The sequence below is a fragment of the Heptranchias perlo genome, chromosome 2, assembly GCF_035084215.1.
Source record: "Heptranchias perlo isolate sHepPer1 chromosome 2, sHepPer1.hap1, whole genome shotgun sequence".
Taxonomy (NCBI): Eukaryota; Metazoa; Chordata; class Chondrichthyes; order Hexanchiformes; family Hexanchidae; genus Heptranchias; species Heptranchias perlo.
Genome location: NC_090326.1, coordinates 41,591,871 through 41,606,786, shown reverse-complemented (window position 1 = coordinate 41,606,786; position 14,916 = coordinate 41,591,871). Strand labels below are relative to the sequence as shown.

General features: G+C 45.3%; 1 protein-coding gene across 3 annotated transcripts in view; it reads left to right on the top strand.

Annotated features, from left to right (window-relative positions):
• The window catches only part of LOC137338109 (coagulation factor XIII A chain-like), a 288,396-nt gene that overhangs the window by 216,481 nt on the left and 56,999 nt on the right, over positions 1-14,916 (top strand). For all 3 annotated transcript variants that reach the window (XM_068001790.1, XM_068001788.1, XM_068001789.1), the window contains one exon: positions 2,193-2,381. In XM_068001790.1, coding sequence (XP_067857891.1) covers positions 2,193-2,381 — 189 coding nt within the window. The remainder of the gene's footprint in view (positions 1-2,192; positions 2,382-14,916) is intronic.

Here is a 14,916-nt window from a genome sequence, read left to right as displayed (position 1 = left end):
TCTTTTGGGACTGATATTTCTAAGCCCAATTCATAATTGATGTGCAAAAACAAAGGTATTTCTATTGATATAAATGAGACTTCACAACGGCACATTTTCGATAGTTCAGGAAACCATCTTATAGTGCTTAGCTTGCACAGCCGATGTGTTATAATCCAGAGACCATTTTCTGATGGATTTTTGAAATGTTGCTTTGTTATGGCGACAGGCCCAGCAAGATATTTCCCAAGAGAGTGTGTGAGCTTTACGAAACAACCATTGCAGCTAAAATGGCTCTAATAAGCAGTTACAATTATCTTTGGAGAACAAAAATGCCATGTCTGCCAAACATGTGATTCTTGTGCACCACGAATATTTCAAATGTAACCTCCAGAGTAACATTTGTAAAAAAAAAATAAAGAATTGGGTTCAGCTTCAACAACATATTATGTATATCATCTTATTACTGCACTCATTTCAAAGGAGTTGAAGCATCTGATACAAATGCATTTTTATTTCCTCTCATAAGTAGAAACTCAGTTGATTTAATCCATATACTCTTTGAAGAAACAGTAGAATGTAAAAATGACTACTTTAAACATTTCTGCTACTAAGCAGTCAAACATTTTCAAGGTAATCTGTTCTTATCAAAGTTGTTGATGTAACTTTCAGCCTGCTGAAAATCTACATTGTATAAATCCATATGTGGTAGGTTTATGGATTGATAAAAATCATTGCTCAACATGTAGCCCTAGAAATTCTGTCAGGCAGCCTCCTAAGCCCCCAATATGGTGGACAGGAAGTGCGCGCACATTTCCGGCCAGAAGTGCGCCGGCTGCCATATTGGATAAGGTAGATGTGCTGCCGGATGGAGCACATGTCGAGAACATTCAAAGGTGGAAAAAATTTATTTAAATTAGGATCTGTTCTCGATTTTAGAACACCCCAGTGCTTCACTCACCATGTGTTGTACTTGGCTCTAACTGGAAGGCCCCCGTATTTACCTGAATGTTCAAAGAACGCAGGTCGCTCCCCTGCAGACAGCTACCGATCCCGCCGACCCGGCCCGTGGCCCAATCTCTCCCCCTGGTCCAAGGTCCAATCACCACCCCGCCCCCCTCCCCCTCCAGTCGCCCCCTTTCTCACTTACCTGAGGGCCACTGCTAGTGTCGCAGCAGCACGATCTTCAGCGACGCTTTGGCGGGCGAGTTGCTTCTTGCTCTCTGCAACTCGCCCGCTTCATGGAAATGAGGCCTGAGGCCCAACATCGGAGGTACCTCGGCCTTCACCATTTAGGCAGAAGGAAAGTACACTGTGCCATCCCCGCCCTAAAAAATGGGTGTGCCCATATTTCTAGGCCATAGTGTTCTTCTGTGGCAGTGGTACAATAACCAATCAAATGGGAATGCCTTTGAATTGCCATAACCCTGAGTTGATGTATTCACAAATTGTGGTCTGATACCACAGATGGTCATGTGGCTCATTTCTAACTAGGTTTGAGACATGTCACTCAGATATACCAACCCTGCTTCTTATGACTTTAATCAGCCTGAGTTCCTGATTGGTAGGTGTGATAGGCAAATATTATTCTGCACAGCTAATCCCACATTAATTATCAACATAGCTAAGGTTCTTTTAAAATCACGGCTAATTGGCTTAACAGTTTTTCAGGCAGCACAACAAAATGCAATTACAGGAGAAACCATGAGGAATGTCTGTTGCTATTCTTCCTGGGTGTTAATAGTGACCACATGACACCAACAATGGCAAAGTTGAGCAAATATATCTGGGTTTCATCAAAGTATTTCATGTAGAAGTATGAAAAATAAAATGGGAAAGCTAGAAATCTGAAGCAAAAACAAAGTAATGAAGATGTACAGCATGTTGAGAAGCATCTGAAAGAGAAAGATTAACATTTCTGGTGTAACAAAACTCCGATATATCCTGGTGAATGATTATACTTAAAATGTTAATCTAACGTTGTACAGCAGATGCTGATTGACTTGTGCATTCCCAACATTTTTCATTTCTATAAAGGCACCTAGTATTGTACTTAATTTTTTAAAAGGTGATTTGGTGCAATAAAATCTTCAAATGATGGGAACAATAAGGGATACCATTCCAAGCATTTCACCGTGAATGGGTCAGGCAAGTTTGGCACATAAAAAACTCAGTCTGAAAAAAAAATTGACATACTTTCCTTTCCGTTGAAGAATTTCTGGACGTTTGGGGCATTGATGTACACCCGAATCCAGAAGAAATTAACAAGAAACAGCATCATACGGACCTCTACGACTGCAGTAATCTAATTGTGAGACGTGGCCAGCCTTTCCAGATCACCATCACCTTCAACCGTCCTTACAATTCAGAAAAAGACAGATTGTGGATTGAGTTTTTCATTGGTGAGTACTTGAGCAAAGTGCCATAGATTGAGCCAGTATAATACATCCAAATCAGTCAATATGTATCTAGATTTTTTTTGATATCTATAATCCATTTTGCAGTTATTTCTGGAAAATGAACAACAACAACTTGCATTTATATAGCACCTTTAACCTAGTAAAACATCCTAAGGTGCTTCACAGAAGCAATTATCAAACAAAATTTGACACCAAACTACGTAAGGAGATATTAAGAAAGGTGACCTAAAGCAGGTAGGTTTTAAGGAGTGTCCAAAAGGAGGAGAGAGAGGTAGAGAGGTGGAGAGGTTTAGCGAGGGAATTCCAGAGCTTAGGGCCTAGGCTGCTGAAGGAACAGCCGCCAATGGTGGGGAAAAGGAAATTGGGGATGCGCTAGGAGGAGCGCAGAGATCTCGTAGGGTTGTAGGGCCGGAGGAGGTTACAGAGATAGAGAGGGGCAAGGCCATGGAGGGATGAGAATTTTAAAATCGTTGCCAGATCGGGTGCCAATGTAGGTCAGCGAGCACAGCTAGCCTGAAAATAGTACAGTGCCACAGAATACATGACACTTAATATTAAATTATCCCCAGTTCTGAGCATCTTGATGCACTGATTGCTGATTCAGCAGCACAGGTGCAGGATGTCACTGTGCTGTTAATATAATGCACATCTGGAATTCTCATTGCATTGGTGCCAGAGGTGCTCTTCTGGTACTGGTCTGATCTCTGATCTCAGTGCAGTGTAAGTCAGAGGATCACAGATGTGATCCTGCATCTGTTTTCCCTTGTACTGCCCTCAGTATAAATTTAGCCAGAGCAAATATCACCTATTTCATATATTTACTATATTTAAAAAATTGGTGGTGCAAGAAATTTTCTGTTAATGAACAAGAGCTAATTGAGATGTAATCTCAGTGGGCTATAATCTAGTGTAGAGGCCACATGTGGCTCCAAGCCCTGGCAATCCAGCTGCTGTACCTCAGGGATTTCAATCCTATTTGCATTTACATTTTTTATTTGCTTGTTTATCCTGTTTCAATTTTGGAGGCCTGGGAGGTTTAGAAAGTTCTATTTTGAACTCTGTAACCTCATAGATGAATAAATCTTAAATCAGCAACTTGAAATATTTGCAAATTAATAGTGTGCGGTCTCATGGCCCCGAGAATCCTTGGGACACCATCCCAGTGGTCACACTGGGATCGCACCCATCAGTCCTGTCCAGCACTGACCTTGCCAAAGTTAGCAGGGTCAGTGGGAGTGGGGGGGAGGGGCACCTCATTTGCAGGGGGCTCACGCCTGCACGCCTCACTGCAGCTCCATCCCTGGCACCTGCCTGCCTGCCCCATGCAGCCAGAAATGGGGGGCTGGGGTTACCCAGGCTTCCCCCTCCACACACACCCCAACCCCAGCATAACCCCATGTGTAAGGAGGCTAATCAAGATATTGAAAAAAGTAACCTTTATTTGGAGCCCAGCTGCTTGACTTGCCTGTCTCTTGCATGTGGGGCTTATGTCTGCCCAGTTGACGGGGCTTACTGGTCTCCAGTACTCCCCAGGGAAATGGGAACCCCTGGTATAGGGAGTTCCCATCCCTGGCTCTGTCTCCTTGATAACATTTGCCTTGCAAGGGGTGGGTGGAGGTTTTACCACTTACAAGGCATGCTGGAAAATCCCAGCAATGGCGAAAACCCAGTGCTACTGGATCCCTGTGGCTTTTTGGTAGATACTGCCGATCTCCCACTGCAGTTACATTGGGGCACTGGTGGAATCCCTATGGATTTTTGGGGCCTTTATGTGGCTCCTGAGGTTCTATGATACACACTATGAGGCCCACAAAGACAAAAACATTGGATACTCCTGGTCCAATCCATTCTTACTTTAAGAAATAATACGGTGTGATGCTGCATCAAGAAGTACAGATATGCTAAAAAGAACCATGGAAGAATCCAACCTGAATCTGGAGGGTGTCAGCCGTGGCTCAGTGGCAGCACGCTCACCTCTGAGTCAGAAAGTTGTGGGTTCAAATCCCACCCCAGAGACTGGAGCACAAAATCAAGGCTGATACTCCAGTGTAGTAGTGAGGGACTGCTACACTGCTCTGTAGGGGCTGCTCTTTCAAAACTGAGATGAGGAGAAACTTCTTCACTCAGAGGGTGGTAGGTCTGTGGAATTTGCTGCCCCAGGAAGCTGTGGAAGCTACATCATTAGATAAATTTAAAACAGAAATAGACAGTTTCCTAGAAGTAAAGGGAATTAGGGGTTATGGGGAGCGGGCAGGAAATTGGACATGAAGCTGAGTTCGGATCGGTCAATGCCCTGTGGGTGGCGGAGAGGGCCCAGGGGCTATGTGGCCGGGTCCTGCTCCGACTTCTTGTGTTCTTTAGATTTGTGGTTGGGATCAGATCAGCCATGATCTTATTGAATGGCGGAGCAGGCTCGAGGGGCCGATTGGCCTACTCCTGCTCCAATTTCTTATGTTCTTATGTTCTTATGCTAGAGGTGTGTCATTTGGATTTGTTAAACCAAGGTCCTGTCTACCCTCTCAGGTGGATGTAAAAGATCCCATGGCAGAGGAGTTCTCCCTGGTGTCACGGTCAATATTTATCCCTCAATCAACATCACTAAAACAGATTATCTGGTCGTTATCATATTGCTGTTCGTGGGACCTTGCTGTGTGCAAATTGGCTGCTGTGTTTCCTACATTACAACAGTGACTACACTTCAAAAGTATTTCATTGGCTGTAAAGTGCTTTGCGACATCCTGAGGTCGTGAAAGATGCTGTGTAAATTCAGTTCTTACTTATCATTCATTTTTGGAGTGAGCTGGTTTGTCTGTTAGTCAGGAGAACAAAAATCCCTGAAGTTCCACTGACTTTATTGAGTCATTGAACTCAACATCACAATATGATGTAGGAATAACTATTATGAACAAGTAGGGGCACTGTGCATACACCATTACTAGCCCGAAATCTTTGATATTTACCAAGTATGTCTGAGTAAAGATAAGAGAACTAATACTGATAGGTAGAATGACAGCACTGTCATTTCTGCTTCAGTTTCCAGAGACATTTCTATTTTCACACACCTGAAATGAAGTGGACCAAGTAGATAATGTAATGGTAGGGAAATGCCTAGCAAGCAGCAACTACAACATAATTAGGTTTAATCTAAACATTGAGAAGGAGAGGAAACCGTCACAGATAGAGGTGCTTGACTGTAAAATAGCAAATTCCAATGAGTTAAAAAGTCCAGATAATTTAGAAAGAAAAATAAGGAAAGGCAGTGGGCAAACAATGGAAAGTAGTTTAAATTCAAGCAAGAGGTAATTGAGATGCAGAACATATATTCCCTCAAGAAGTAAAGGGAGTGCAGCAAAAGCTGGAAGGGGTTAAATTCGATAACCCCCGAATCCGGGCGTGGGGGTCGCGGTGCCCGATTAACCTGCACCCAGTTGTTGAGATGCAGGCAGCACGTGAGATTCGTGCTGCTGGTCATTTTCCTGTTAACTGCGATTAGCCAGGCCTAGCTGCGCTGTTGAGTGGCTGCTCACCAGCAGGAGGGCCCCGATATCGCACGAGTGGCTAGCACCGTGTAAAGGCAGCCTGCACCTCTTAAAGGCAGCCTGCACGTCTTATTTGCAAAATATAAGATACGGGTCCGCACAGAGTCTGAACGGAGATCAGACATCGCACATGTAAAACACAGGTCCCGTTCCTATGTTTACAAACTGTTGAGTTATATTAAAACATTGAATAAAGGTTGCGCACTACTAAATCCCACATCCTCCAATCTGAACGCCAGACCTCACCAATCTATCGATCTGAGTTTGTACCAGGCCTGCGAGAGAGTGTGCACCAAGGTTCCCTGCTGATGCACTAGAGGCCCTGGCACAAGTGGTGGACAGAAGGAGGAACATCCTATTTCCGTAGGGTGGCAAGAGGCCCTCCGGACAGTATTGGGCGGCAGTATGGGATGAAGTCAATGCCAGGCACTTAGCACCATGAACATGGTTGAGTGCAGTAATAAGTTCAATGCTTTGACACTAGTATTCAAGGTGAATGAGGTCAACTGTCAAGAAGCATCTCCTGCCAACTGCACCACAAGCCGCATCCACTGCTCCACTCACTACACCCCCCATCACCCACCTACCAACAAACTTTTTCAATCAGTACTCAACTCTTCCAATCAGATGCTTCCTCTCACCCTCACACATTACCACTGTTGCAAGCCTCACATCCACAACTCACAGATCACACACACTGACAACTATTCAACCATGACAGGCACATCACCCAAACATCCTGCAGGACACTCACCGACACACGTCCCCTTTCTTGCAGGAGAAGGTGGCGCACAACAGGAGGCAGCAAGTGGCAGTGGCTCCATGGAACATGAACCCGCTGTCCTCTCTCAGGATGACAGCATTCCTGTCCCACCCCTGCCACTCCACCAGTGCCCTTGCTGTTACCTGTCAGCTAGCCAGCTCACTCCCTGTAGAGTATTGAAACTTTATTATAGGAACATAGGAAGATAGGAACAGGGGTAGGCCATTTAGCCCCTCGAGCCTGTTCCGCCATTCATTGAGATCATGGTGGACCTGTGACCTAACTCCATATACCCGCCTTAGCCCCATATCCCTTAATACCTTTGGTTAACAACAATCTATCAATCTCAGATTTAAAATTAACAATTGAGCTGGCATCAACTGCCGTTTGCAGAAGAGAGCTCCAAACTTCTCCCACTCTTTGTGTGTAGAAGTGTTTCCTAATTTCACTCCTGAAAGTCCTTGCTCTAATTTTAGGCTATGTCCCCTAGTCCCAGTATTCAAGTATAGGAGACCTCCAAAAACAGGTACAAATGCATCAGTAGCCAGAAGCAATAATCCAGCAACTAACCTGTAAATCCTGCATGATCCCTTTAAGTAGTCCTGGGGGGGGGGTGGTGCTCCATGCTGTTTACAACCTGTTCAGCTGTGCGAGGTTAAGGCTGGAGCATTGAATTCTAAAATCGTATCTGTCCCTTTAAATCAGCGTTGCATATTGATTTAACGCATATTCTCCCTACTTTGCATGCTGATGGCGTTCATAGAAACATAGAAAATAGGAGCAGGAATAGGCCATTCGGCCCTTCGAGCTGCTCCGCCATTCAATATGATCATGGCTGATCCTCTATCTCAATACTATATTCCCATTCTCTCCCCATACCCCTTGATGCCTTTTGTGTCTAGAAATCTATCTAGCTCCTTCTTAAATATATTCAGTGACCTGGCCTCCACAGCCTTCTGTGGGAGAGAATTCCACAGGTTCACCAACCTCTGAGTGAAGAAATTTCTCCTCATTCCAGTCCTAAATGTCCTACCCCGTATCCTGAGATTGTGATCCCTTGTTCTAGACCCCCCAGCAAGGGGAAACATCCTCCCTGCATCCAGTCTGTCTAGCCCTGTCAGAATTTTATACGTTTCAATGAGATCCCCTCTCATTCTTCTAAACTCTAGTGAATACAGGCCGAGTCGACCCAATCTCTCCTCATACGAAAGTCCTGCCATCCCAGGAATCAGTCTGGTGAACCTTCGCTTCACTCCCTCTATGGCAAGTATATCCTTTCTTAGGTAGTGAGATCAAAACTGCACACAATACTCTAGGTGTGGCCTCACCAAGGCCCTGTATAACTGCAGTAAGACATCCTTGCTCCTGTACTCAAATCCTCTTGCAACGAAGGCAAACATACCATTTGCCTTCCTAACTGCTTGCTGCACCTGCATGTTTGCTTTCAGTGACTGATGTACAAGGACACCCAGGTCCCTTTGTACATCAACATTCCCCAATCTATCACCATTTAAGTAATACTCTGCCTTTCTGTGTTTTCTTCCACAGTGGATAACTTCACATTTATCCACATTATACTGCATCTGCCATGTATTTGCCCACTCACTCAACTTTTCTAAATCGCCTTGAAGCCTCTTTGCATCCTCCTCACAACTCATGATCCCACCTAGTTTTGTGTCATCAGCAAACTTGGAAATATTACATTTGGTTCCCTCATCCAAATCATTGATATTTATTGTGAATAGCTAGGGCCCAAACACCAATTCCTGCGGTACCCCACTAGTCACAGCCTGCCACCCCGAAAAAGACCCATTTATTCCTACTCTCTGTTTCCTGTCTGTTAACCAATTTTCAATCCATGCCAGGATATTACCCCCAATCCCATGTACTTTAATTTTGCACACTAACCTCTTATGTAGGACTTTATCAAAGGCCTTTTGAAAATCCACATACACCACATCCACTGGTTCTCCCTTATTTATTCTACCAGTTCCATCCTCAAAAATCTCCAGTATGTTTGTCAAACACGATTTCCCTTTCATAAATTCATGTTGACTTTGTCTAATCCTGTTGATATTTTCTAAGAGTCCTGTTATCACCTTTATAATAGACTCTAACAGTTCGTTATCTGTGCATTTGCAAACGCCTTTACCATGATGGCGACCGGCGCATGTCACGCTAGAAGCGAGCGTGCACATTTTGGACGCCATTTTGGGTCCTTGGGAGGCTGCGTAGCGCCTACAAAACGGGCGCTACATGGCCTAATTTATACATGGAGTTTCTTGGATGAATAGAGAATTTAAAATTAAAATGAGACATGACGTATGTCAGGCTGTTGCTTGTCTCGTCATAGAATCATACAGGACAGAAGGCCATTTGGCCCATTGTGTTTGTGCCGGCCCTTTGAAGTCCACTCCCCTGCCCTTTCCCCATAGTCTGTGGGACAGCTCTCCCAACTTTGGCACCAGTCCCTAGATGTTAGTGAAGAGAACTTCGGAGGGTTGACTGGGCTGTGTGTGCCTTTGTCATGTCCTGATTCAATACTTAGGTCTCAGCTGAGTGGTCCATCCAGTTTTATTCTTGTTTTTCTTAGTAGTGGTTTGATACAAATGAGTGATTTGCAAGGCCTCTTCAGAGGGCAGTTAACAGTCAGCCATGTTGGTGTGAGACTAGAGTCACATATAGACCAGCACAGGTAAGGACAGGCATTAGTGAACCAGTAGGGTTTTTATGACAATCCGATAGCTTTTTATTTCCAGACTTTTTAAAACTGAATTCAAATTCTCAAACTACCATTTTGGGATTTGAACTCACATTCCCTGGATTACTAGTCCAGTAACATAACCACTACACTACAATAACGTGGAAGTATTTTTATATGTTAGGCCTTAAACAACAGAGTGTAGCCGGAGGAAATTGCAACCAGGACAAATGTCTTAGAAAATTGACCCTGTTTAATGTGAGCACACAAATGCTGCGGGGCTTCTTGCTGTTTAGCGTGTCAGGCTATGTAAAATACTTGCCTTTCTGCCATCATGGAACAATTTGCAGAGTAAGTCTTACACACAGATGCCATATAAATCTATCTTTATAAAGCAGTGTACACTCAAAACTAGTGATTTCATGCTTTGGGTATGCAGTAAACAGATTTTTTTCAGGAAAATAATTTATATAGCACAAACCATCTGTACGTTACCATTTAGCTGGCTGAAAATACACTTGAATACACAATGGAAATCTATGATTAGGAGCCTAAAAATTTATTTAGCAAGTTTTTAAATATGTGCCAATTCTGATCTAGTTTTTCATCAGACCTAAAAATTATAGCCTCGATATTGCGATCAGCATAATCGTTTATGTCAGTGACAAATGTGCAGTGGGTCCAGCAATGTGGGGAGTGTGGTACTCTGCTTTCTTACCATCTGGTTTCCACCTGTTCAGAAATTGTTGTGGAGGCATTGGGGACGGTGAGCTTAAGACTCTGCTTAAGGCATGAATTGGCCTTGTTCTGGTTATTGCTGGCATAATTGCTCATTAATTAGGTAGCACACCAAATTAGAGTCATCATGTATCACACGATGAGCTCCTACTGGCCTTTTGAATTGGGTATCACAAAAGAGCCAAGTTCTTGCCTGTAGGGATTCTGAAAGGAGCTGCTGTTTCACCAAGTTTCCGCTGACTGAAAGTTCATTGCACTTGGGCTCTCTTGGCATTTGATTTAGTTGAGGAAGATGAGCAGCAGCAGAGAAAGGCTGTCAGGTGAAACCAAAGGCATATTGTCTGGGCTCACTGCTATACCACCCAGGCAAAGCTACCTGGCAACCCCTCAAATAATGAAGCAGTCTGAGCCCGCACGCAACAAGACCTGGACAACATCCAGGCTTGGGCTGATAAGTGGCAAGTAACATTCGTGCCAGACAAGTGCCAGGCAATGACCATCTCCAACAAGAGAGAGTCTAACCACCCCCCCTTGACATTCAACAGCATTACCATCACCGAATCCCTCACAATCAATATCCTGGGGGTCACCATTGACCAGAAACTTAACTGGACCAGCCGTATAAATACTGTGGCTAGAAGAGCAGGTCAGAGGCTGGGTATTCTGCGGTGAGTGACTCACCTCCTGACTCCCCAAAGCCTTTCCACCATCTACAAGACACAAGTCAGGAGTGTGATGGAATACTCTCCACTTGCCTGGATGAGTGCAGCTCCAACAACATTCAAGAAGCTTGACACCATCTAGGACAAAGCAGCCCGCTTGATTGGCACCCCATCCAGCACCCTAAACATTCACTCCCTTCACCACCGGCGCACTGTGGCTGCAGTGTGTACCATCCACAGGATGCACTGCAGCAACTCGCCAAGGCTTCTTCAACAGCACCTCCCAAACCCGCGACCTCTACCACCTAGAAGGACAAGAGCAGCAGGCACACAGGAACAACACCACCTGCACGTTCCCCTCCAAGTCACACACCATCCCGACTTGGAAATATATCGCCGTTCCTTCATTGTCGCTGGGTCAAAATCCTGGAACTCCCTTCCTAACAGCACTGTGGGAGAACCGTCACCACACGGACTGCAGCGGTTCAAGAAGGCGGCTCACCACCACCTTCTCAAGGGCAATTAGGGATTGGCAATAAATTCTGGCCTCGCCAGCGACGCCCACATCCCATGAACGAATAAAAAAAAAATTGTGTGAGACATCTCTAACCTACTACTCATAAAACATGATTTCCTTGTGGAAGGGCGAAGCGTGTTGGCTGACTGCGGGCTTTCAGTTCAGTCAGTTGGGATTCTGCTGGCCCTATAGTGTTGTGCCATTTCTTGTAATGGTCCTGTAATTGAGTCAGCCGTGTGCTGTGGCTGTTTGGCCCTGTCCACTTTCCGGCACATCTACTGACACTTGCATAGGGTTGCTGGATGGACCAGTATTGATGTTACCCAAATAGACTGTCAGCTCATCAGTGCCTACTCCAGGCACTCTCTCAGCACATCCATGCACATCTGCATGGGAGCAGGCATCTGGGCAGCAATAAGGCCAGTGAATCTCTGTCTCAAGGTTCTTTCAATTTAATCATCCTGCAATGTTGAAGCTGGACAAGAGATCCTCCGTTAGATTTAAGCCCAAAGCCTCTATAGCAACAATCTGAGAATACATGAGATATTCCCATTGTGCTTAGGCCCTGCACCACTGAGGGCTCTGCTGCAGATGCCACAGGAGTTGCCACATGATAGATTGCAGCGCAGACAACCGTTCCTCCAGTAGTGCACAGATCTAGATAATGGATTCCTTCATACCCCTCGCCAGACCTTGCAGGGTATTTTGCACGGACATGAGTAACTCATGAAGATGATGTTGCTTTGTGAAGTTAGGATGCCTAGATGCTGCAACAGAGGAAAAAAGTGTGCTAACCTTCACCTGATTACTGTGACTCACCTAGTGCTACTTCCTCAAGCTCACCATCTACATCTTCTGGTGTGTATGTATATATCTGTACAAGATCACACACATTGTAAACAGAAGTAATAGCTGGCCAGATCCTGCTTATAGATTGAAGCTAAATACGAAAGTTGGCCCTACAACAACAACTACTACTACTACTACTACTTGCATTTATATAGCACCTTTAATGTAGGAGTGTTGCCAAACTAAATTTGACAGTGAGCCACATAAAGAGATAATAGGATAGGTGACCAAAAGCTTGGACAAGGAAGTCGGTTTTAAGGAGGGTCTTAAAGGAGGAGAGAGAGATAGAGAGGCGGAGAGGTTTAGGGAGGGAATTTCAGGGAAGGCCAGAATTGGAGCAGCGCAGAGATCTTGAAAGGTTGTAGGGCTGGAGGAGGTTACAGATATAGGGAGGGGCGAGGCCATGGAACGATTCAACAAGGATGAGAATTTTAAAATTGAAGCTGGATCGGGAGCCAATGTAGGTCAGTGAGCACAGGGGTGATGAGTGAAAGAGACTCAGTGCGAATTAGAATTCAGGCAACAAAGTTTTGGATGAGCTTAAGTTTATGGAGGGTGGAAGATGGGAGACCGGCCAGGAGAGCATTGGAATAGTCCAGTCTAGAGTACAAAGGCATGGATGAGGGTTTCAGCAGCAGATGACCTGAGGCAGGGGCAGAGATGGGCAATGTTACGGAGGTGCAAGTAGGCGGTCTTGGTGATGGAGAGGGTATGGGGTCGAAAGCTCATTCCAGGGTCAAATAGGATACCAAGGTTGTGAACGGTCTGGTTCAACCTCAGACAGTGGCCAGGGAGAGGGATGGAGTCGATGGCTAGGGAATGGAGTTTGTGGCAGGGACCGAAGACAACGGCTTCTGTCTTTCCAATATTTAATTGGAGGAAATTTCTGCTCATCCAATACTGGATGTCGGACAAGTAACATGACAAATCAGAGACATTGGAGGGGTCAAGGGAGGTGGTGGTGAGATAGAGCTGGGTGTCGTCAGCGTACATATGGAACCTGACGTGTTTTCAGATGATGTTTTAGAGGGACAGCATGTAAATAAGAAATAGGAGGGGGCCAAGGATAGATCCTTGGGGGACTCCAGAGGTAACGGTGCAGGAGCGGGAAGAGAAGCCATTGCAGGTGATTCTCTGGCTACAACTGGATAGATTGGAATGGAACCAGGCGAGTGCAGTCCCATTCAACTGGACAATGGAGGAGAGGCACTGGAGGAGGATGATGTGGTCAACCGTGTCAAAGGCTGCAGACAGGTCGAGAAGGATGAGGAGGGATAGGATGTCATTTGTGACTTTGATAAGAGCCGTTTCAATGCTGTGGCAGGGGCGGAAATCTGATTGGAGGAGTTCAAACATAGAATTGCAGGGAAGATGGGCACAGATCTGGGAGGTGACAACACATTCAAGGACTTTAGAGAGGAATAAGAGGTTGGAGATGGGGCGGTAGTTTGCAAGAAAAAAGCAAAGGTTGTGTTTTTGAGGAGGGGGGTGATGACGGCAGATTCGAAGGGGAGGGGCACAGTATCTGAGGAGAGGGAACCATTAACAATATCAACTAACATGGGGGCCAGGAAGGGAAGTTGGGTGGTCAGCAGTTTGGTGGGAATAGTGTCAAGGGAGCGGGAAGTGGTTCTCATGGACAAGATGAGCTCGGAGAGAGCATGAGAGGAGATAGGAGAGAAACTAGAGAAAGATGCGAGTTCAGGACTAGCCCAGGGGGGAACCTTAGGAGAAGTTTGGCTTTGTGGGCTCGGGAAAGGGAGGGAAGTGGCAGAGGCAGCTGAACGGATGATCTCAATTTTAGTGACAAAGAAGTCCATGAACTCCTTGCATTTGTTGTTGGAGGTGAGGGTGGAGGAGGCAGAGGAGAAGGGTTTAAGAAGATGATTTGTAGTGGAGAAGAGGGGGTTATCTTTGCATTCCAGGATGATCCTGGAACAGTGAGCAGTTTTGGCAGAGGAGAGCTGGATCCGATAATGCTTTATGTGGTCCAGCCAGAATGGCTAAACCAGTTGTCCACCATAAATGTTCAAGTCTGCGTCCCTTGGACATACCAGGCGGAACGACCCGGATGAGAGAGAGTAATGGTTTTAATGGGGACAAGGGTATCTAGGCTGGAGGTGAGTGTTTGATTGAGCAGATTGAGCTGCAGAAATGTCGTGGTGAATGGAGGGCCAAAGGCTAGACAGTTGGGAATTTGAAAGTGCTTTTGTAAGTGACTTGGGGGAGAGCTTTTTCCAGGACGGAAACAGAAGGAAGTGGGGTTGGGAGGGGGAAGTGGGATGTGGATGGAGAGGGATACAAGGAAGAGATCAGAGATGGTCTTATCTGTGATTGACACGTTGGGAGTAGAGAGGCCATGTAAGATGTCAAGGTCGAAGGGATGGCTGTGAATATGGGTAGGCGAGTTAGCCTACAAAGGCTTCTTAGTAGATATTGGAAGAGGGCATATTTATGGCTGAAATGCAAGACACATCAATCAAGCGGTCATTTGCCAATTTTTTCTCTTGGGCTTGTGACTCAGATGTTTGGGGACATAAGAAAGTTATGGCAAAACTGATGTTCCATTGGGGCATGGATTACTATGATGTCCAACCAGTGATATTTAATTTTTGCTTTTGACTGTATGAGGCATATGTTCCTCTGGGTGTAAAGTGGAATGAACAAACAGATGTGAGTAAACCAGTGAGCAGGTGTAAATGGACCAAATGACTGTTTCTGAGTTAGAAGGTTGTGGGTTCAACCCCA